Source organism: Patagioenas fasciata, chromosome 1 (genome assembly GCF_037038585.1).
Source record: "Patagioenas fasciata isolate bPatFas1 chromosome 1, bPatFas1.hap1, whole genome shotgun sequence".
In the NCBI taxonomy this organism is placed as follows: Eukaryota; Metazoa; Chordata; class Aves; order Columbiformes; family Columbidae; genus Patagioenas; species Patagioenas fasciata.
In genome coordinates, this window is record NC_092520.1 from 201,395,776 (window position 1) to 201,421,067 (window position 25,292).

Here is a 25,292-nt window from a genome sequence, read left to right on the forward strand (position 1 = left end):
TCAGACTTGGCGTCTCAGACGTTTGCCACAAATCCCTTTGGCCAAAGCCAAAAGAGAGAGACGAGACTTTTTGGGAAGGATTGTACAGAGAAATAAAAATGGCATGAGAGATCTAGAGAACACAAGAGAAGTTCAGGGAGGTAGCAGGGCACGAGGTGCTGTCCCCTCTGCCTCTCTGACACAGCTGCTTAGGCTGGAAGGGATAACGCTGCTGTTTCCATCTCCCAGAATGGCAGTGCTGGAGCCAGGTGGCCATTGCAACACATCCAACACATGAACAGAGCAGCCAAGGGGCTTGCTCATGCTGCAGGTTGCACCTGCTCTGCTGTCAGCCATCGTTAGCTGTTTGTAACGAGCACAAGGCAACAATACAGCAATGGAGACAGGCTACAGAGGCAGGAGAAGTTGGTAAGTAATTAAGTTCTGAATGCAGTTTGCCTTGTAGTTTGGTGCTGGATACCCAAAGAGAAGCACGTGCTCCTCAGAAACCAGGAGGAGTCACTGCTCTGATGAGCTCCCAAGTTTGATTTCTATAATGGAAAAATTGGCCAATTATCGAGAGAGAACACAAATCCCTTGGTCACTCTGTAAGACACAAGTGTATTTCTATATATACTTATCTCGATAGTTCAAATAACAGACTTAAGCCTCACGCTTAAGAATGCTCTTCACAGTGGCAACGCAGCCAAGTCAGAATGTTCAAGTACAATGTGTCAGCAAATACTCATCATCCGGAAACTGAGAGCCCCAGTCCTTCCCAGAAATACTCTTCCTAGGAACTGAAAAGAAGCAAAGAGGAAGCACTACCTTCACCTTTCTCGTAACCTGAAGCTCAAACATGCACACTTCAAAGAGCTGTTCAACACCTTCTGTATTTTTAGCCCTTTCATAGAAACAGAACGCAGCTTTCCATCTTTGGGCAGGGGGTTTGGCTGGATCACACTCACAGATTTCTAGTGTTGAAACCATGGAGCCATTTCATCACTTCATCTAGTGAATCTCCTTCAACATATACCAGTGTGAAGAGTAATCCCCAGCAAATGCTGGCTGTAGCAAGGGATTTTCTGCTCCACTACTTCTGAACATCTCCAAGCAAACATTGAACAAATTGCACAAGAAGGGGGTCAGTGCCATCATGAATATTTCATCTAGACAGCACAACAAAATCCAGCTTAGAGAATAGAAAGGGAGAAAAATCACTTATCAATTATTCTTTTACTCAATAACACTTGTTCTTCAATAAAACACTGCAGAGTGATTTCTCTTGCAATCAGGAGGAGGAAAAAAACCCTCAGTCTTGGCAAACTATTTTTGGAAACTGAAAATCTCATTCAGCGTCTTTTTAATTCCTGCTTAGAGGAATTTTATGATAAGGATGTAAGCCTTGCAGCTTATTAGAAATTATACAATTAAGATTTTTAAAAACTAAAAGAGTTGATTTTTTTTTGTACTAAGCTTTGCATTTACAGACAATCATTGCGTAGACAAATTTATCTCTCTTAGGCAGGTATTTTTCCAATTTCTTACACTCCCCTACATGCTAGCACTTAACTCTCATGAATTTTCTTGTAGAACCATTTACCCTTTCTGCCATTTTTCTGTCCTCCACATAAAACCTTTTATCTAAGTAGGATCATCATCCAGCCCTGTCATTTGACCTAGATATCCAAATTTTTGTCTCTCTAACTGGTTTTCTTATTTATGCTAAAAACTACTATTCCCCCTTAAAAAAAATACATTTGGAATTGTTTACCACTGAAGTTCAGGCTGCAGTTTCTAGAGTAATTATTTTGTCCCCAGTGTTGCTCACCCTCACAATTTCACTATGTATCTCAGATATTTTGTGATTTATCAAAGAGCCGGTTCTTGGAGATCTATGAGTACACAAGAACGTCGTGTTAACCTTTGGAGTCATAGACCAATCTGTGGAAATGAGAAGCTGACAGGGTATGACTCTAAATGGCAAATTAGTCCTCACCAAATGTATTTGGGTTTTGTGATGTTGTAATTTTATGCAGACTTTTTATTCTAGAGAGTCTTGACTACTCATGGTTAGTTGACTTATTGTTAGTTTAAAATCAGATTTAAGAATTCAGATATCATCAACAGTTGCATCTATATTCACATTGCTGCCAATTCCTCTTCCCGCTGTGTAATATACCTCCAGCCCCTGCGACTGCAGCGTGCTCCACTCCCACTGCTGGCCTCCCATCCTCACCACATCATTCCCACCAGGGACCATGAGAACAACAGCTGCATTTCAGAGGTGCCTGTTTGCCACAGCAGTTGGGTCGCTGAAGCTACAGTCGTCCACTCCTTTCAGGTTCAACCACTTGCAGAACCACTGGCCCTATAAAAGGCTGTGCCTGAGTTGTACCAGTTTGATTAGACCCAGAGGACAACAGGGCAGAGGAAGAGGCTGGATTCTATTCTGGGCTCTGCTCCTGATGTGCAGCACAAGTATGGGCAGACAACAAAGCATTTTGTCCTCAGTTGCTGAGATCGAAAAAACTAGGAGAGTGATAACCATGCTTACCCTTATATAAAAAAATATTTTGATAAATCAGCTGCAACTGTTTTGGTTGTTTGTTTTTTTTTTTTTTTAAATCATAGGATACCTGGAGAACATAAGCTCAGTAGCCATCTCCTGGGAAGGGAAAAGAATGATCCTGGCTCTGGCAGCAAACACTCACTGCATCTCATTACAGTTTCTAGCAGAGTAAAGGAACAAATATTAGCATACTTAGGCTCTGTACAGCAATAGCTTGGTAAAACCCTATGGTGTATGTTATCCAGTAAAGCTGACTAATGGACCCATCCAGCCTTAAAGTCTGTATATCTGTGAATTCATTTTATTACGAGGAAAAGTATCCTGAATCGCTTTCAAGATTCAACCCAGGATGCTGATGGTCAGGCAGTCCTCTGACTGGCACTTCATGCTGGAATATGCCGTGGCCCACAGAAAGAACAAATCATTTCTGTTAAACCTACCTGCAAAGGAGCAATTAATACACAACAACGGATATACCTGGTGGGACTAAAGGTTCATCTGGCCTGAAATGATATTCCCAGCAGCAAACAATACTACACCCTCCTTACTACCCCCTCCACAAGGGAGAATCAGTGACTAACATGCAGACCAGTAAATTCCATAGCCCTCACTGGATCTTGTCTCAATTGTATAATCCCTTTTGGAAGCAACCTGTGCTTCTGCTTTCCACATCCCTTGCCAACAAACTGGAGCTATTACACCAGCATCACAACCCCGTGTTCTGCACCCTGCAGGGATGGGAGAGGGACCAGCTTGATTCCTGACAGTGGTACTCCCAAATCAGCTTTCTGTGTCCTACAGTAAAAGCAGAAGGAGGCTGGACATGCTCTGCAGCGTGTCCAAACCACAACTTGAGACAATTTTCTGCTATTCTCTTCCCTGACCTAAAAACACAAGTAACAAACAGAAACAGCACATTGCACAGAAGAACTAAGGAGCTTTTAAAGAGGTAACATAAGAACATGCCCTCCTTCCACTTCTGGTGAGCTGTCCTCCCTGTGGGACATCCACACCTTCACTTCCTCACTTCATGGGAAAACTCGCAAAAGACAAGATCAAATCACCTGGACGTGAAATGAAGGCTGATAGAAAGCTGTTAAGAGTCACAGTAAGTTCAGGAGATGGGTACAAGCTGGGTTAATGTGTAACTCTCTACCAGGAACAGACCTTCCTCAGGTACATCTTCATGGACACTCCTGCAGAGTTCTCTTCCCCTGCTGTTTGTCAGCGACCATGTCTGCATAACCTGAGATGACAGTAGAGTAATCAGGAGAGTATCATGCTGTGCCTCCTAATTCTCCTGGGCCTCCACTGATTATACAGGATAAATCCAAGCAGACATGGAATTAAATCATTTGCCTTACATTGGACTAGCCGAAGCTGTTCCTTATATGACAGACTGCTAACAGCTCCCTTAATGACATCACCCAATATGTCATAAAATTTGCTGCCAACAATATGGGGCTATTTTTCCCCATCCAGAAGCATTTGCTGGCTGTGGAGCAGAAGTTTCATCAACAAAATGTGGCTCAAGAAATAACCTATAAAGGGTTCTCGGTGCATAAGGTAAGTACCACCCAAAAACTCATTGAAGAATAAAATTACTCTTCTTGGCACTGCTTTCCTGGAACAGTGCCCCATGTCAGATTTCTCTAAGTGTTTGTGATTGAAATTATCCATCTACCATCTCTGCAGGTAGCACTAAAACTCACAGCTCAGGAATAGTATCCAGATCTTTGCCAGATTACTACCCTTGGGTGAAAACTGTTATCTTCTTATTGCTTTTGTGCTTTTTGGAAGGAAACTCTTCCCAGATGGGTATAAGCATTAGAGAAGAAACAGATATACTTGTAGTACAATAGTAGGGATTATTTACCTGGAGTTTCACTATTATCCCTTTACTTCTAGGCTTGCATCAGTTTTTCTGTCAGAACCGCAAGTAAAGCAACAACCAGAGCACACATGGTATGAACAGCCTTTGAGAATTTCTAAGAGACAATTAGCAGTTTTTTCTCTGTTCTTCAGACACCGGGAATCTAGCTTGCAATGCACCACAAATGACCACCCATTTGCTTTTAAAATGTTACCGCGGAACCCACTTCAGCAGCCATCAACCATGACTGCACAAAGGGTGCTTAATTAGCCATTCTTGCAATTCTGTGCTACTTTGATTTTCTCATGAGCATGCCTTATATGAGAATTAGTTCACTTGCACAGACTTTTCAAAAAGGTCAAATATATTTCTAAGAAAAATTGTCCGTAATTGGAGCCAATAATGAAGAAGGAGAAAGTCCTCCTTCTTTATTGAGACTTAAGACTAAGTTCTGATTTATAGTGGAGAGCCCTGAAAGTGTCCAAGATCTGGTCCTCCTGATCAAGGTGAGGTTGCGCCACTCCACCCAGCTGCAGAAAATCAGTGTTGGTTACTGTTCCTCTAAGTCACTCCATAAACAGATCCTCTTTTCTACGTAGGCTGTTTTTCCTGCATGCCACCACCTAGCCACCCAAAGCAGTCCTAGTTGAACACATATAGGAAGAAGGGAAAAATGAAATGCTAAATCTTACGGGAACTCAAAGCTAGTGCACTCATCTGCACGGTCCCAGGATGTGGCTTGAATATCTTTGGTAACTCCTTAATACCAACTGTACTTCTGTTCTCTGCAGCAGCTCTTGCCAACAGAAAACCCTACTGCATGCCAATATGCTGAGGATGCAGGAAAACAGTGGTCTGAGCAATCTGTCACTCATGTAAGTTCAAAAGAGAAGCACTGCGGTGGCACTCACTGGCACTGTGAGTAAATGAGCCATGAGCTATATATCTGGATATGCTGCAGTTCTATTCTGAAAGAAAAAGCAAGTCAAAAAGGAAGTGTAATACTCTGCTGAATGCTGAAGTGACCAAATAAATAGGATTAGCTAAACCTTGCTTATCTGTCAGTCATTCCTCCCTGTATGAAAGCAGTCCTCCCGAGCCTGCCCATGATGATCGCGGCCTCAGTACTTGCCTGGCTTCCTGGAATGATGCATTTCAAGCCATATCATCTGCTTACGTTATGCAGTCATTTCAGTCTTGTCATCCAGGGGAAAACCCTGTTTTGGTCAAATGTGTTGAATCACAAGTACTTCCAGTGCACGGAATGAAAGGCTAAAATAATTCCCCTGAATTTTGTTCTCAAAGTCAGAACTGCACTGCCATGACTGCAAAGTGACAGATGTCAAAATATCTCATTAATGCAGAGATAAACACACAGAATATGTTGTTTGGAATTACAACCCAGTGTGTTTATATATGTATGCCACTATTTATCGTCCTACAGATGGTTGCTCACAGTGAAGTACATCCACAAATATGTTTAATTTTACTTTTTCCTATCCTAGGTAATTAGAATTTTTCCTTGTTTACACTGACTGTTACTAAGATGGCCTGGAGATCTCTGAGTTTTTCTAAGGGTGAGTGGGTCACGCTGCACAAAGCAGACTCAGAATCCACATGCAAATAGTTCTTTGCAGTAATGACAGACCATGCCTGTAGAGCAGTTTTTAAGGAATTATCTCTCTCTCATTTTACAGCCGAGGAAACTCAGAAAGGTGAAATGACTTACCCAAGGTCACACAGCAGGCTCTGTTCAGTACATAGTTACTACTGTTGCAAATTGGGTAGCTCATCAAGCCCATGCTACTCATACTGCTCAAATAAAATTCAAACAATAATCATTATTTTTACTGCAATTTGCATGGTAGCCAAGGCTGGAGGCCACAGTCAGGATTCAGCTTTCGCTGGGCTCTGTTCTAACATCAAATCCAATCCAGTTCCTGCTCCAGGGGGCTTGTAGTCTCAGTGGGGACACAATTCTGTGGGAACATAAACCTCAGTGGAAAGGGAGGGAAGGAGAGAGGGAGGGACAGAAGGCCGTAATCTGAGTGTAGGGCTTCACATTGTTCTGGATAACTGCGAAGTCTGGAAGCTTATTATTACTTAAATTATTTAGTTGGGCAAGAAATATAAGTGCATTACTGACAGCCACCTGTCTAGTTACTTAGGTAGCAGTTTATCTTCATAATCTTAATTGTGCGAACACTTTACTTTCACTGCTATAGGCTTTGATTACACTAACAGACAGCAACCGGATCCTACTATTCACTCTTCGGGGGACTAACTCATACTACACCAACCCATACTTACATTACACTGTATTTTCTAAAGAGTGATATTATACCTAATGTTACAACTCTCTTTCTAACCTACTGCTAGGGCAATTCTCGATGTAGACCTTTTTAAACGACATGTGCTTATGCATTTTACAGAACACGACATTATATTATATTATAATTATTATTTTCACCTATAAGCTAGTGAAATCATTTCACTCATGCTTTTACTAAGCTCTCCAGTAGTATAATATGTATTAACTCCCACCTTACCATCCGTCACTGCATCCTAATGTGGCTCCACACTAGCAGTATGTTATGTACCAAATGACCACACAGCCATTCTTCAAAAACTTGATGGCACAAAGCTCGCTGTATGTTTACATCACAAAGACAAATTTTATCTTCTTGTGGAGTCACACTGCATTTCATCAGATGGTACAGTAGGATATTGAGCATTACAAGTGTGTGGTAAGATTTCAATATAATGTCATACAATATAAGAATTAATAGTTCCTCTAATGCTGGATGGCATGGACACAATGGGATTATTTGCAAGAGTAAGATTGCTCAGTACCAAGTTAGGATTGCTGAATGGTCCTTAGAAGTTAACCCCTTAGTTATCAGATATGGATCTGCTGCACCATTATTTATTATAATGCATGTATTTGTATAAATAATGAAAAGGGATGTACGAGAAATATTTGATTGACATCTGTAACCTCAGAGGGGTGGGTATTTTTTTTACATTTCAATTATGCCAAGCACTTAAAACATGTTTCCAAACCATCAAAGCATGTGCTTAAATCCTTTGCTGAGCTGATGGATTCTGTTGAAACGAGCAGGCAGCTTTTTCCTGACACCAGCAGATTCTAGATCAGCACAATCATACCATAATGCACTCTAGAAGAGCTTGAGAAATCACAGTTTAAACACATTATTTTGCAGAGCAAAATTACTTTCCTTGCTCCTATTCTCAATTGGCTAAATCCAAATACAAATTAACAACCTACCACAATGTCTGTTGAGGATGCAGCATCAAAAACTAAGGCAATGCAGAACTTATATAAAAAATACTAACGCAGTTTCATTTTATACTATTAGAATTTTTCAGAAAATGCTGTTAGGTATGCATTACTATTGGCATTTATTCCTCTCTGACAGGTATTACTGAAGCTCAGCAGAACTGAAGTATTTGCTTAAATGATTAGAACTTGACTTTTTAGTACTATAAATAGAAGCAATAAATAGCAACAGCTTTGTTTAGCAATTGTCAATACCTATTTTACAGCTCTTGAAACACTAACCACTAATCTCCTTCAGCATCAGGTAATTCAAATTTGTTTATCATATTTCTGATACCTGCATTTATGACAATGTGGCTTTATTTAATCCCAGAGAGAAGCATATTAAGAAGGAACTATGATTGACAGTATATTGCTAATTTAGAACAAAATACTTGTTTAATTGTCACTAAACTTAACTTTACAAATCTAAGAAACAGGCAAGCCTAATTTAATAAATTCCAATGTATGAAAGCGTAGTCTGTATCTACATGAGCAAGTTGTGCATTGCAACAGAGTGGATCTACAAAGTGAAACAGCACTTAGGACCTAATATCCACAACACGTGTGTTTCAGAGGCTTCACTTTGGACCAGCCTTAGTCTGGGGAACCCACGTTAGCGGTAGAAGTGCATCAAGTGTACTTCGGGATGACTTCTGGTTCAGTTTATTCAGAAAGAAACACAGTTTGCATATCCCAAGACTGCTCCACAATGTGAATCAAATTGTATAATAGTAAGCTGGGACAACTGGAAGATTAACTTTAAAAATGCACCCCTTACCAAAACCTGGATGTAGACAACTCTGATGGCTTGTCCTCCACAGACTGACATCATACCCTAAGACCCTGAACGCTCCTGGATTCACTGCAGAACCGCTGGACTGGCCTGGCCAAGGCCAGTGCTGATCCCAGCCTGCTGCAGCCTGACCAGCTAAGCCAGGTGTGGTTAGTCGGGTGTTTCACTGCACGTTCTCTGGCACACACCTGCTGTTGTGTCTATGCTTACCCATTACCTGATGGAAAGTAAAATGGAGCTGTCTGTACAAGCGTGCTTTGCATTTGGTTCAGACTTGATTATGGAAAAAGCAACCCCAAGGAATAAAAAAATTACGCCTCTTGGGAAGAGACAAAAATGCAGTTACAATTTCCTAGACAATCTAAGTTTTGCCTCAGCACAATTTCTCCAACATACCATATAATTTAAGTTAAGTGAAATGTTGTGTTATATGTTTAACACTCAGCTATTAAATATATCATCTTAGGTTCACATAGAAACTCACTGAATTCAGCAAAACTAAATTTAAATCCAGATACTTGTATCTGCAGATCCGTCCCTAAGGGTGTAAAATCCCAAACAGACATTTTTAAGTATGCATGCTGCATGCAGTAGCTTTCGTAGAAATGTACAAGATTAAAAGTGTTTAATTGGAAGCTCGGGTTGTGCCTTACATACAGTTGTTTGTTGCACTGAAGACTTGTTTATCCTGCGGACAAAGTGCTCCCTCCTCTCTCCGTCTCAGCCGGCCACAGGAGACAGAGGAGGAGGCAGCAAGGATGGAACAGGGAATTCCATGTTGCTCCACCTCGCATCCCGCATCAGCAAAAAACATTCGATCAGCCCATTCTTTCTACAACCCAATGCCTTTGACACAAACCTATTCACAGGAGAAATGAAGCATCCAGTAGCATAGCAACAAGATGAAGAGATTTTACACGTTTCTTAGCTATTTAACGTAGCAGCATGGCATCACAAAATAATTATGTGCATGGAGAGATAACAAGGGACAACTTCTTCAGGAAATATCCTTAGCAAAACTAGACCTCAGGTGAGTCACAGAACCGATAATTTGTAAACTGTTTTTTTTTTTTCCTGAAACCCTGGTATTTTAGGATATTCTAAAGATTTATTTTTCAACTACTTTCACTTTTAAACATGAGTATTTAGCTGACATAAAATTAATTTTCTTAAAGGAAATTAAATATCTAAGTCATGAAAATGTTGAACGCAAAGGGTGAAGCACACAACTGCAGCAGCTTTGTTGACACTGTTTTACAATTTTGCTGGGAATAAAAGGAAAGCCCTGGCTTCTTTGGTCAGAATGCCAGGCAGGAATGAAGCTTCACTTGATAGACCTACAGATCTTGGTCACTGTCTATTTTTAATCCTAGAAGGCACTGAGATAGGTTTAAGCCTCTGTTTAAAAAACAGAACAAATGAGAGTAGAAAAGAGCATTCACCTAGATGAATTAGCCCTGAGCAATGAGAAAGACAGGAACAAGGCATGCTGTTACAAACACCCCATTCTGTAATCTCTGTCAGACACTCACCTGTTTCCAGCATACAGCTCAGTATTTTACCCAGTCTCTTCCCTTTAGAAAGCTGTTGCAGAACCTTGCTGCTTCAACAGTTAGAAACCTTCTTTTAATTTCCAGGCTGAAGTGATTTATATCCAGATAATATCTATTTGTTCCTGTCCCACCATTAGCCACAAGTTGAGAGGTTCATAAACTACTTCCGAGATTCTTAAAGTGTCATGAAGCAAAGCAGGCCTAACGGACTATAATTTGCTCTAACAATACGACAGGGCATGTAGCATCATCTTTGGAGAAAAGGTTAGGAAATCAAATAAAAGTGAAAATAACTGGCTTAAGCCATTCTTTTCCCTTACTTATTTTCTCAGCCCTTCCATGTGTTTTTAGAGAGCAGTCATGGGCATCTTGTCAGTCTTTCTCTTTGTACATTAAGCTAACCAAGCTTTCCTAGTTTTGTACTTGCAAGAAATGTCACTGGTCACTGGTTTTCCTTTTTGCAGCTATTGCCATCTCAGCCAAAACTGGACACCAGCATCCAGAATTCCACATGAAATCACAGAATGGCTGGGGTTGGAGGGACCTCTGGAGATCATCTAGTCCAACCCACCTGCTAAAGCAGGTTCACCAGAGCAGATCGCACAGGAATGTGTCCAGGTGGGTTTGAATGTCTCCAGAGAATGAGACTCCACAACCTCTCTGGGCAGCCTGTTCCAGGGCTCTGGCACCCTCAAAGTAAAGAAGTTTCTCCTCATGTTCAGATGGAACCTCCTGTGCTTCAGTCTGTGCCCGTTGCCCCTCATCCTGTCGTTGGGCACCACTGAAAGGAGTCTGGTCCCATCCTCTTGACACCCACCTTTGAGATATTTATAAACATTGATGAGATCCCCTCTCAGCCTTCTCTTCTCCAGGCTGAACAGACCCAGCTCTCATTCTTTCCTCATAAGAAAGATGCTCCAGACCCAAAATCAGACCCTTTGTAGCCCTCTGCTTCACTCCCTCCAGTAATTCTTGTCTTTCTTAAACTGAAGACCCCAGAACTGAACACAGGAATGTCACAGTGCATCCTGTAGTGGTGTCAACATTGCCCTAAATCACCTGGAAGTACTTCACGACATACACGGCAGGATCACGTATGCCCTCTGCACAGCCGCGTTGTACTGACATCCCTTTGCCATCCTCTGGTGAACACTGGGGTCCCCTCTCTCTCATTGGGGTCCCCTGTCTCTCACTGTCACTTGTCCTCAGCTGCGTGGCCTCTCACCAGCGTGTCCATGTCACCACCATCACCTTGCTCCTCAGGTCTGACAGACGGTGAAGTGTCAGCTCAGAAATGACTGTTGATGAGGCAGCTGATGATGCCACAGTAACTGATGAATCTGATAAAATACAAATGCCTGACGGGAACTAAATGCAAGTGACTGTGGCTGGTAAGCCATCAGCACATTTGGACTATTTTGGAGTATATTTTTCTAGTATAATGACCATCAATGGCAATTTCAAGCTTTTTATTTTACTGATGTTCTAATATTACTTCACCCATAACAGGAAGGCTAAATACTAAGACACAGCAACCAGGTAATAATTAACTTTCTTTAGAGGAACATAAAGCTACAAGGATGAATAATTTTATTTTCGTAGAAAGTCTAATACTTCTTTCAGGGAATTAATCTTAAAATTTCAAATTAACTGTTTGTGAAGATACACTGAATGTCTCTCAAGCAAAGACTAAATGCATAGTAGTTTTATAGTGTTCAAAGATGTAATAGCCAGGCTGAAGATACTTGGGGAAAATCTGATTTTGAAACAGGCAGTCTACATGAGAGAGAAGATTCATTCATGATTTTAGGCTCATGGGTAACATTCTCCCACTATCTCTAGGTGAAAAACTTTTTTGTGCCTTGTTCTATAGTTTTGATCACTTCTTCCTCTTGCCAAAGTTTAGAAACATCTTTCAAGATCATTACTAAGTCTAGTTTCAAAGCTAACTACACCTCATGCAAATTTTTATCCACAGATTTTTTATTGTGAATTTAAACAAAGAAAATCAGAAATTAATACTATAGCACTGAGTTGCAGTTATAAATTGGTTTAAATTAAAGGACTAAATCCCATGTCACTAACTTTCCTGCACAGATAATTCTTGAGCTCCTCATTGAGACTCTGCTACATATTTATGTGTACACAGATACATTAAGCAGTGACAGGGAGCATTCCCAGGCACTGAAACTCAGCTGCCTATGCTATTCGGTTGTTAGAATTGTCCCACAGAATGTGTCACAGGAGTGGTTTTACTCTGTTCCAACTAACAATCTTCCAAAATATCGCCAGGGCACAGTTTGCAAGGTAGGACATGCCAGGAATGGTTCCCAACAGGCCATATGAGTCTGGTGACCCAATTTTAGAAGGTAAAAAAACATAATAGTATGGACACTGGCCAGTGGGCCAGCTGACTGTGCACCACAGGGTGGTTCTGGACATGCTTAATTTGCAGGTTCAGGTGTAGTCACTGCATACCTCTGCTGGGCCCTGGCAAGCTGAGGAGATATCTGGCTATATACAGAAAAGCCTGAGCATAACTTTGAAGACTCCAAGAAGCAAAGAATCATTTATGTAGATGTTCCACACTTACATGTTGTCATTCTGGGCTGTTGCAAGACAACCCTCTCTTAGACTCCTCTTGCCCACACCAGGAGACTCCAGGTTACGAAGACCTGAGGAGCATTTGCTTTTCCACAGCCGCTTCGTTATTGCAGAGGAAGGGGCAGGAGGTTGGACAGGAGCAAAACACGAGGCTGCCAGCCTGTCCTCCTCCCCTCCCTGCTAAAATCTTCCCTGACCTTAGGAGACCTTGTTCCATTTTGTTCACACTTTGGCTGCACACAGAGTTCATGATGACAAATAAAGTACTGTAGGGTGGAGGCTGCACAGGTACAGACTAGCAGGGCAGTACCAGACACATTCTGGCCATGCTCATCGCATGAGATCGATCACCTAATGAGCTTCTACAAGGAAGGTGAGTGATTTCTGACCTTTAGCAGTAAACAAAAGGACCTCCCAAGGTTTCAAAAGTACCTTTTTCCAAACGTCTCAACTCAGAATATTTGTCTTTGATACTGCAAGTAAAACAAGTCAAGCTTTCTTCTCAATAAACTTTTCCTTTGTAAAGGATAACCAGAAAAATAAGGAAAGTGGAAAGAGTGACAACTCATCAACTGTTTGTAATAATTCATTTCAAATCGTTTATTAGGTAGCTCTCTCCTTCTGACGCAGTCTCAATTACTTGATTGAATAATATTCTCTGAAATAGCACATGATGTGCTTGTGTCAAAGAGGCTCTCCACAGAGGCCATCAGTTACCTTTTAAAATCAATGAAATTCATAAATTTGCATCTGGCTTCTCAAGGATAAAATAAAGGAACCTCTTCCCCTGGTACATATGACCTTTTTATTCTAAGGCCAGCTTGTTTCAAGCCTTCTGCATTTCCGAACGCCAGCATGAAGACGGATAATATCTTTCTTAGAATAGATAGATCTTGAAGTCTATTATATTCCTCTTCTTAAGGATTCTAGCCATAATTCTCCTTTAATAATTGGGATTTGCACACTGTTACACACAGTAATGCATATTCTATAATAGCTATTCACTCTGTCATGCTGCCACTGCATTTTTAACAATGCTGATAGCAACCGATGTTATCAAATTCTGCAGACTTTTCAGGCTCTAGGCTTGTTCATGCCTTTTTTTCATTTCACCATTTCTGAGAAAAAATGTTTTTATTTTTTCCTTTGTGATGCTTCACTCCTGTGACCCTGCCATTCCTCACAGCTGGATCTTGTCAGTTTTCAAATATTGAGTCCACACAGTCTGATCACACCACAGATTCTCGGTTCTGATATGTTTGCTGTCTTTATGTTTGCAAGATCAAAGCTAATGCTGTTTATACCACAGTGCTAAAAAGATTCACTTCTCAAAAGGTAAAATAACCTTAGTGTTTGAAATCTAGTCGCCTTCTATTCCATGCCTTCTACATCTGATAATATCCATATGCTTCTCCTCTTCCTGGTTTCATTTTCCTATATACCAATTTTCTTCATGAAACTTTTAGAAGGAATTTTTGCAAGAACTCAGCAGCCGTATCCTATGCCAGCGAAGCCCCTTCAGGTGCAAGAAAGTAGAACTGTGCCAACACCAGCTGCTTTCCGAACCCCCACTCCCACTTCTCTTTCCCAATGTATGCAAGTTCTCAGCTCCCCACATTTCAATAGGTGATATCTTCCTCTTTTAAATTCTCTTCCAGTTTCTTTCTCCCCTCCCATACATATTTTATTCAGTGAAATGGAATTTGTCCTCAAATTGTCTGGATAACTTCATGCATTTCCTTTTATATCTTATTATTCTTTTATTTTAGTGTTTTTCAAACAGTGGACCACAACTCCCAGGATGTTCATAAAAGGCAACTGGGAGAGTTATAAGATGCTGAAATTTTTATTACACTCTAAACCAAAGGAAAATATCTGTTCTCCATTCCCAAAACACCTTTATCCTTCAAAACCAAGTTTTGCTATCAAAATCTCAAATCACTCATACAAATAAATGATATACACTTCTTACATGATACATTTTAGTCAGGTTCCCTCTGGGATCAAGCCTGATGCAGCTGTGTGATTTTGAATCTGATGACCAATTTCAGCCAAATCTGACTGATGCTACAAGCCTCCAAGATACTGAACTTCTGCAAGCTTTGTGAAAAAGCTGGTTCCTGGGCAGAGAAAGGATCCCAAATTCTGACCAGTGGAAAGACAAGGATAAGTTTATCCTTCAACAAACGTAGGTGGCAGCTTGAGGACATCAAATCAACAGACAAATAGCTTTCTGCCAGCTATAAGTGCTGTGTCCTTGTCAACTACACAGATGAAGAGCCTGTGAGGTGTCGGAGAGTTTAGCTGCCAAAGGCAAGGGATGATGGGGTGCAGGAGAGAACCTGTGATGTTGTGGGCAGAGGGTATTTAGGTAAAGAAATTATTTGGAGAAGGGACACTACGGCACGGCCTTCCTCCCTCATTTCGACTGTTCAAAGGATACACCTTTTACCTTCATTTTTATAGCCAAAGCATGAAATAAGTGAAAATGTTGGCTTCAAACAAAGTAATGAAACCAAAAGGCTGCACAGCCTCATTATTCGTTTCACCCACAACCTCCCAATAAAACCTTCAGTTCTTCATCTTTCCAACCTGGCCAGCTGCCTTTCCCATTCCCACTGGGACCGGAGCACTTCCCAAGCCGGTCTGGCAACACCCATCGCAGCTGGGGTGACAGCAGCGTAGACGAGGCCACCACGGGGCACTCCCAAGGATATGGGAGGCCCGGGGGATCCCCCTTAAACCCAACAGGAAACTTCCTTCTAGAGCTGAATGGACAGAACATTGTATTGGCAGCATGATTTCTCCTCTGGGAAAAAGAAGCACATGCACCAGGCCCGCTTGAGGTAGGAGATGTCCTTGTAGGCTTGATGATACAGTCTATTTGTTGACAAGCAGGGCTCAGCTCTTTCCCGGCTCCCTGCCCGCCCGCTTGTTTCCAGCACCCGATTTCCACAAGACATGGAGGCAATCCTCATTTTACCATGGTCATAGGCTCCAGTATCCCTGATTTTTCAGAATTTTCTCCCGCAAGGTCTGACACCCACTACTGCTGACAGACCACTAAATAACCTCAGTCAACTCACCCGGCAGGTGGGGTGGTGGGTGTTAATGCTCATATTACAGTCAGCATCAATGCTGAAACTCAGTTCGAAAACCTGCTCAACGTTCCTGGACTTGCCCTGCTCTCCCTTTGGCCTCGTGTGTGCCTCTTGCTTTACAGCTGGGGTACATGTTAGGAACAGAAGCTGGCAGCAGTTCTGCTTAAAGTCCTTTGCTTCTGGTGAGGTAGGCCGTGTCCCTTGGAAAGAGGAACCCAATCTTATGTAAAGACTTGAAGTGAAGAAGAAACCACTGTAAAGATAATTAACAAATTAGTTTTACAGGTTAAAAGCGTATATACCTCATGGCTGATGCAAATTTGTGTAACCGCGGTTTTGTCAAGTTAAGGAGCACTGCACGACTTGAAATCATCCCCCATGTAGGTCCTCATATACCATAATCTGTCAATTTTTCATCTTCTTTTGAAGAACAAGAAAATTCACCCTTTTAGTTCTTCTTTTGTTTATTTAAATCAGTCCTGAAACCCTTCCTACTTTATACTTGAAAGGGAGTCTTGGCAGATGTTTGACCTGGCCAGAGCGGGCACTGGAACCACTGTGAGCCAGGGCAGTCCCGCTGTTTACATACACTTCTGAAGCGCAGCACTGCAGTGAGAGCTCACATGCAAATGCCCATCTAGCAAAGCCTCTAATTTCTCTTCTAAATAACTGTTTTCCATAAACCATAATTTCCATAATTCTCCCATCAGTACAACGCCTCCTACATTTTGATCGCCAGAAAACTTACACTGCATTTGGTGTATTAAAATATAGGCTGCTGAGACAAGCCTGGGTTATTGATTCATCCAAATCTATCTATGGAATTGGCTACCCTTACAACAATTTATTAAACAAATAACTATAATTTATTAAACAAATAATTTTTGTGCCACATGCAAAGTTCAGCAGCCATAAACGTATATTAATGTCTCAACTAATTGTTAAGGATATCAAGGCTACAAACAAGATCCTTGTCTGACTCCACTAGACACTCTGCTCAAACACTGGCACGAGACTGGTGTTTTTCTAGCCTTCAGGAATTCACCCCTACACCAAGATCTGACAAACAGCAATAATAAAGGCTCCAAGGGCATCCAGGTCAAGCCTTTTTATATAAAAGTCACCTGGTCCTGCAGACTGATTTCAAGTATAAAGGCAAACAACACAGCTGCAATGAAGAACTTCATCTCTTCATTCTGAAACAATTCCCTGTTTTAAACGAACTTTTAACTGTGGCATGTAATAACCTCTCTCTTACAGCTGCTTTGGCTCCAAAGAACTAGCAACTGAGTAATATAAAACCGGTTTTAAAAACTGGTTTGAAACAAGTCCAGGGAAAACATGGGGAACCACAGAAAGACTGGTATTTGAACCACATAAATTGGTAAGAATTCTGAAAGACAACGGAGTATGTCAGCACCTGCAAAAAGATATTTGTGTGATGAAAGGAAGTAAGGTAAGGCCAACACACACCTACTTCAAGTCATTTTTCACAAAACTACTAGAGTTCTCCAAAGAAGTAAAAAATATTGCATACCATGGAAATCTTCATTAACTAAGTCAGTCCACTTGGATTTCCAAAAGACATTTCATAAATCTGTCATTCATAAGTCTAAAAAAACCTAAACTCCCAGAGGGTAAAAATAAATGTCCTTGCAAGGATAAATAATTAGAAACAGATGGTAGGAGAATACTGTCAATTTTCCAAGCAGAGAGAGGTCAATGGTGGAGTCCTGCAGGGATCTGTGCTGGAACTTGGGAGCTGCTCACTTATTTATAAATGAGCTGGAAAACAGGGTAAATGATGAGGTGACAAAGTGTGCTGCTGATATTCATTCAGGGTAGCTAAGATAAGGGCTGCCTACCAAGACTTTACAATACTGACTAGGCAATGAAAAGGCAAATTAAAGTCAATGTAGATAAACAAATAGGAAGTTGTTTCTTTGAGGGGAAAAAGCTTAACTACAAAAAACGATGTGCTCGAAGGTGACTATTACCACTTCAGGCCTGAGATCTTGGGGTTATAATAGGTAGTTCTGTGAAAACATCAGCCCACTGTTCACTAACAGTGAAAAAGTGAGTATTAGAAATTACTAGGAAAGGAACAAAGAGTGAAGGAGAGAATATTATTATGCCACTGTGTAAATGGCTGGTTTGTCTGTCTTGAATATCGTGGGTAGTTCGGATCCCACCGCCCCTGAAAGGATCCAGTAGACTGGAAATGGCTGTGGGGAGGGCAGCAGAGATCATCACAGGCATGGTACAAACTAATGTCTACAGAATCACTAAGAAGCCAAAGATTCATCAGATCACAACAGGTAACTGAGGGGATACAGCAAAGGTGTAACCAGCACCAGTACAAGGAAGGTGTCTGAGAGTGCCGCGTTCTCAGCCTCTTTCAATATATGACTTGGGGCGACCAAATGAAATGGGCAGGTACCAGGTTTAAAACACAAAAAACCCTACTGAATCTTCACATGAAATATATTTAGCCATGGAACTCCGTGCTCTGAGGCACTGTAAACACTAGAAGTTTATACAGGTTCAAAAAGTGACCAAAGTTGTAAAAAGAAATTCCAGCAAGAGATTTTAAATGTCAAGATTTATCTCAGGAAATCCCTGAACACAAGTGCTGGAGGGCAGAGAGCACCGAGGGCAAAATGAGCTTTTGCCACGCTGAATCTTCTGCGGGCTCACGTTAGAGACCACTGTTGGAAACCACTGGACTAGATGGGCCTGTGGTTTAGCAAAGTACAGAGGTTTTATTATATGTTGTTTCTTTCAGTTGCCCTCCTATTGTGGGCATGGGCTTAGGTATCTCCTATATGTTTTTCACATATAGATTTGTTTCATGCTCTTTGTCTGTGTGATACTTCTATGCATTTACTTTGCTTTCTCTACTTTTCTCTTTCCTGTAACTTGCAACATCCTAGTAAAGAAAAAAGTAATGACAAATGTCTAATAGTTAAAAAAAAATCCCAAGGACAGAACTGAAGGGTTTAATTTATTTAACTCATAAAGGCATAAATCTCAACAAATATTTTTATCTGTGAGGTTTCTTGCAAACTTTAGATGTAGGGTAGTAAAGAGCAATAAGACCTCATTTGTGATGCTTTCACTAAGTGTTTGTGTTCATGCAGCTGCCCAAATTAGGTAACTGTACATACAAGTGTTTGTACATTTAATTTTGAAATTGCGGAAGGGAAGGTTAGGGGATGGAGAATGAGGCTGCCAATACTGGCTCTCAAGATATCAAGTGTACCCTGACAGCATTATGCACACGCAACAAAAAAAGCAGTCTAAGCCACACAAAATCGTAAGGGAGTCCAATGTATGTTGTCCTCATGTACACAACAGAAATAGCTTTTTCCTAGGATTTTTCTGCTTAATCATGTCATAGACGTGATTAGGCAGCAACAAGGATTGAAAATGCATGTGTCCAAGATATTGTTTATCTTTTCCTTATTTAAAAAACACCTCTTCAAAACAAGAGCTATATAATGATGACAATTTATAATGGCTCATGCAGGACAGAATGTGATCAAAATCTTTCTTTTTAAAAAAATACTTCCTAAGCTTTTATTTCCAATCCTAAATCAAGCATGAGTCCATGTCAAAAAATTGCTTCTAAGGAGATTTAAATTACATCAATATTAAGTATCATTATATGATCTAACTAAATACTAACACTACTAAGGTACATAATAGCAGACAAAATCAAAGCTATACTCACACATGTATTTATTTTACTACTTCAGGTTCAAATTTGTTCCTGTACTACACAGAACTATATGCATATGTAGATGTCATTACTATATAGTTATTTGTGAGATAAGCATCTTTAGCTTATTATTACCTATTACTTATACTCTCAAAACAGTAAAATAATAACAGAAATAGGTCATATAGCTCATAGAAAACCTATCAGAACTCATAATAACTATCTTGTCCTGCACATTTTATTCAAAGTTATCCTTCTGTCCCACCACCACTGCTGTCTTCTTCAAAGGGTGCAACCCAAAGCAATATGGATTTTCTGCTCTTGTCTCTCCCTTTGAAGAAACTTTTTGAGGTAATACAGAAATGAACAGTCAGATAAATGCTGAATTAAGGTACATTTATGTACAAACCAGGAGAGATGGCCAATAGCCACTTAGCTATACATGTATTCCCCTCGTATTTTAATTTTGGAGAGAAGCAGCCTGAGAAGTGGTTCTCCTGGTGATGTAAAACTCCTTTTGCTGACTTTCAATGCCAACAGTGCATCTACCAGCTATGGGGATGACAAAACTCTGTGTTATTTTGCCTGAAAAATGTATCTTCGGTGTCACCTGCACATGTGCAGCGTGGTGAAGACTGGCTGGGCTCCTGTAGATCAGCTGCATGCAGTGGTTTCTAAACATTATTATACACCTATGCAGAAATGCAGTAAAGGAAACAGATTCATTTTTCTCTACCTTGCACTAACTTCTGCAGGCATGAAGCAGTGGAATCACATAGATAAAGCACCGTTATCTCTGATGTTGGAAAGTATAAGAGATTTGGAAATTGTGCTGTCCTACCGCATACTGGACATGAACAAAACAGGCTGAGGATGCACCAAACCAGTGAATATTCATGCCACCTTTTACCAGCAAGAGCCATAAGGAGAGGAGACAGCTGAAAGCAAAAGTCCTTAATGGAGCAAAGGAAACATCAGTGGTGCAAAGATGAAAACAGTTTGCTCAGCCTGGAGCCAAGCGACACGACTGTGTACATTTAATAAGACCATAGCAGAATGCATGTTACTGAACAGACGAAGCAGCCATCAGCATCAAAGAGGATTCCCAATGTAGAGATAATGAGCCCAAACCCAGTCTCACTGGAAAAATCTACCAGCCTCAAGTGACTGCAGACCAATCCCCAAGTGATAATGAAAGAAACCATACAGAAACCTAAGTGATGGAAACAGCATAAATATATATATAACACACATAAAAACAGCATCGCAGAAAGAACTGGTCAAAGGTCCTTCATACAAACCAGAAATTTCCACTAAACCTCATGGACAAGGTGGCAAATTTAATAATACTGAAGCTGCTCAGCAAACAACTCAAAAGAATTATTGCTCAGAAACTGAAATGAATGTAGGTCAATTAAGGGGACTGAAAGTGTGATTGTGAGCCCATTTTGAAGACATTTTGCTCTGTTTCCCTAAAAGCATATTCCTGCAAAGCCCAGATTTCTCCGTTTCAGGGTTTATCAGGAGGACAAGTAGAAATATGCTTTGATTTTAGACTATTTTTTTTCCAAATTATTGAAGAATTAATCTTTTCTATTGCACTAAAGCTGATTTTATTACTATCTCAATTCTACAGACCATTCTTTTCTCCTCTTCTGCCTCCCAGCTGCACACGAATCACCAGTTCTCTACTAATTCAGAGGAAAAGCAGCGTTGGAAACGCAAAAAGGGATGTCCTGGTGTTCTCCCTCTTTCTTATCACGCGCTTTCCCCAGGGAGACACTGGATGTGATGGGGAAAGTCAAATGAAGTCAGGAGACCTCCTCAGTCACAACCAGCAGCTCAAATGATTATTTTTTTCTTTACACGCCTAACATACAGAGGAAAATGAACCTTGTGAACAGGGGGAACAGTCCCCAAACAAAACTCGTGCATACAACATTCAGCGACCTCAGCTGCCCTTCCAGTTGGCCAGTAGAAGACCCTGCCACCCTCTCCTGCCAAACCAAAGTGGGCTCTGCCTTGCCCAGATGGAAACCTGGCCTCAGGACTAACCTTCAACAGGCTGGCAGTTGCCTTCACCCCCTGTTGCCCACTCGAGGTGTCCCCGAGGTCCCCACTGCCATTTTCTCCTGACCTTTAGCGACAGACCAAGATCTGGAGGACACCCCGGGGCTGCCCGGCAGCCCTCCCTAGGGCTGGCTGGTGCTCACGGGTTGGTTCACAGGCGGCAACCGGACAATTCATCTGATCTCCCCCGCTCCTCGGGGGCTGCGAGGGGCCAGAGCTGAGCCTGACCTCGGCCCACGCCCGGCACCACGCGGGCGGTGGCCGCCCCGGGGCAGGTACGGGCACCGCTCCGCAACGCGGCCGATGCGTCCCGGGCCCCCCGAGCACCGCCTCCCCGCCCGCCCCGGCGGGAGCCCCGGGCCCGCGCTGCCCCCCTTAACCCGCCGCTCCCCTTACGCCTTCCCGGCCCGGGCGGCCGCCGGCGCCGCGAGTTTCTCCGGAGCCGTCCGTGCCCCCCGCGGGGCCGGGGAGGGCAGGGCCGGGCAAGGCGGCGCAGAGCTCCCCCAGGGCCGGAGCCGCTGCCCCCACTCACCCGAGGTCAGCTGCATCCAGGCACAGATCTTGTAGACAGTGGCCGTGTTGCAGAAGAAGAAGAGGATGAAGCAGACGATGCAGGCGATGATGAGCATCATCGAGAGCCCGATGAAGAAGGAGGCAGCTTTGAAGGCTCCCGAGGGCAGGCTGGAGAAGTCCGTGAAGCTGCCCCGGCAGGTGAGTTCCCGGCTGAAGCCGTTGCCGATGCAGTAGTGGAAGAGCCCGAAGTAGCCCGCCTGCGGGGTGTCCACGCCGTCGCCGATCCAGTAGGGCTGGATGAAGCACACCACGTTGACGATGGCAAAGCAGATGGTGAAGATGGCCCAGAGCACGCCGATGGCCCGCGAGTTCCGCACGTAGTTGGTGTGATAGATCTTGGCCGCCTCCTGAGCCGGGAGCATCCCCGCTGCTGCCGCTCCTGACGAGCCTGCTCCTGTCGCCGCCGTCCCTGCAGCCGCTCCGGGCATCCTCGCCGAGAAGATCCCCCCTCCCCTTCCTCCTCCTCTTTCTCCTCCTCCTCCTCCCCGCTCGCTCGCTCGACGCGACGCGCTCCGCCGCCGCCGCTGTGCGGAGAGCCGACGAGCCCCTCCGCCGGGCTTCAGCGGCTCCGCGCCAGCAGCAGCAGCAGCGGCCGCGGCGGCAGCACCAACATGGCCCGCCGCCGCCTATCGGGGCTCAGCGCTGCCGGCCGCCGCGCACCGCCCGCCCCGCAGCCCGCCCTCCCGCCGCCGCCGCCGCCGCCCGTGGCTCCTCGCAGAGCGCCAACCGCCACAGCGCCCGCCGCGGGGCCGGGGCCGGAGCCGCCCTGCGCAACCTCCGCCCGCCCTGGGGGGTGAGGGGCGCACGGCCAAGGCGACGTCCGTGAGGGGAGGCGGCGGGCGGGGAGCCGTTGGCGCCCTTGTCTGGACGGGGAGCCCCGTGGGCGGCGGGAGCGCTGCAGCGGGGTCTCCCCTCAGCCCCGCCGCCGGCAGATACCGGGCGGCGCTCCCGGCCGGGCAACGGCTGCCTAGCTGAGCTGCTCACGCTGCTGGTGTCCTGAGAGACACGTTCAACGGATTTTAAAGTTTAAAACCTCTGTTGGGGTTTCTTTCAAAAACCTGTGTGATCCGTTCCCTCACAAAACATCCGTCTGCCTCCAGCCGGGGGCTGTGACTGCTAAATCCCCTGTGGCGTGTCCCGCCTGAAGCAAACTGGCGTCCGAGGAGGTCTTGGGGCTGGGGAATTTGGAAATGAGGGGCTGCTCCTCACCTTGGGAGGCGGGATGGCGGCCGGGGAGAAGACTACCCCCGTGAACGCAGCGCGGTTGTGGGGCCACGGTGGCAGCTCTCGGCGCGGGTGGGTGAGGTGGCACCGGCGGAGAAGGGCAGCTCCTCTCCGGTCAAGTGGCTTTGGCCTGGCATCGGTGCGTTGAGCATGTTGGCGTGCAGCAGTGATTAGCATATATTAATGGACAATTAGCATCTGGTAATAATCATTCCCATGCCAGTGACACTTAGATTTGCAATCCCGACCTATGCGTTGAGCCCGAGTTAATAACAGTAATCGGTGGCACATACATCAGCGCTCTGTTGTCCTCTCCTGGGACGCACTCGCAGCCGGAGCCGAGGGAGGATGGGGAGAGCCCGAGCCGCAGCAGCCTGCTGCTCCGTGCCGGCAGAGGGCCGCACTCAGTTAAATATTGGCGCTCCTCCTGGCATTCATTTAAAAAAAAAAAAAAAAAAGAAAAAGAAAAGAAAAAATCATTAGCTTGAGACGAAGTTCGATTTCTGCCCCATGACTGCCAAAAAACATGCTCAGCCCAGTGTAGTGAGCACGCCAGCTCTTCCCAAGTTCGCCGTGGAGGGGCTAAGAAGAGACAGCACCTGCTGCAAGGTTTTTGGGCTGTCACACTCATGTTGGTGGCAGTCAGAGTTTGAAAGCTGTTGCTGGAAGGTGGGAGCGCAGGAGGAGCACAGGAGGAGCTCCCGCAGTGCAGTCACGCTGTTTCTGCCCTGCACGCAGGAGCACGCCCCTCTTGGAGGGCAGCAGAGTGGCACAAATGGTGTGGGCTTGCTCAGACACAGGCAGTGTGGACCCCAAATACTCTTGCTTCACTGTCTTAGGAAGTTGGGTCCAAGGGATGCAAGGTACAGCTGAAGTTCTTGGAGATTTGGTTCCCACTGAGCATGCTGTGTTCAATGCTGATGGAGGTGCCTGTGTGTGCTCTGCTGCCTCATTTTGCTTCTACTGCATTTGCTGCATGAGACCAGACTACTCATACACCCCCTTCAGAAATTAACTGAACTTGCTCTGGCCTCAAGCGGCAGGAGAAGTGATGGTCTTTCCCTTCAGCACTCAGTCCTGTTTTCTCCAGACTGGCTGGGCCCCAGGGCTCAACGTGGGACATCTGTGCTTCCAGTCCCCTAAAGGGCCATCAAGTATGGAAATGAAGACAATATGAGCCATACCTAGAAGGCAGAAGACCTGAAGTGACCTGAGACAAACAATTTAGGGATGGAGGCTGGAGTGAGGGTTGGGCAAAAAGTTCTGAGAGTTCAAAAAGAAAGGAGGTAGTGGGGAGGGGGTCTGGGCCAAATGAGAGGTTTAGGGTTAGGAGTGCCTGTGAATGTGGACATAAGGAAGATGAAACCTGGAATTAGTATGGCAGTAGGAAGAAATTTGGACCTGGGAAGCAGCTGGGAGAAGAGAAATGAGGTGTTCTGCAGAAGAGATGGGCCAAGGGAATCGGGAAGGCAGAAATACTGAGCTTGGAGAAGCTGCAGGAGGAGAGTCACACTGAGGTAAGGAGGGGAATGTGGGAGCCAGTCTGGGCAAGAAGGGGAAAGGCCAGAAACAGGGGAAGAAATTAGGATTCTGCTCACAAGCTGAGTAAAAGAGTGTGGGAAATAAGACACGATTGCCTGTGTGCCGGCAGTGTCTGGTTTGGTTGTCCCAGGATGTCCTCTCTAGCCTTCAGCACCAAAAGGGCACAGATTTCTCACAAAGTATAAGTGATACCCACTAGTCCTTCAGTCTAGTGTGTTGAAAATGAGAAAGTGGTACTGGATATCTACTTTTCAAGGCACCTGGAATCACTCTGGTTGTGTCCCTCTCTAGAGCTTTGAATTCTCTGGTCTCACTCTGTGGTATCAGATATTTCTTCAGAATAC

At 43.9% G+C, this 25,292-nt stretch overlaps 1 protein-coding gene across 2 annotated transcripts in view; it reads right to left on the minus strand.

Annotated features, from left to right (window-relative positions):
* LHFPL3 (LHFPL tetraspan subfamily member 3) overlaps nt 1-22,804 on the minus strand; it is a 256,868-nt gene extending 234,064 nt beyond the window's left edge. The window contains exon 1 of one of the 2 annotated variants that reach the window (XM_065859775.2): nt 22,142-22,804. In XM_065859775.2, the coding sequence (XP_065715847.1) occupies nt 22,142-22,610 (469 nt within the window). In that variant the 5' untranslated portion in view covers nt 22,611-22,804. The remainder of the gene's footprint in view (nt 1-22,141) is intronic. The other variant, XM_065859769.2, reaches the window with a different exon arrangement.
* Between the last annotated feature and the right edge of the window lie 2,488 nt (nt 22,805-25,292).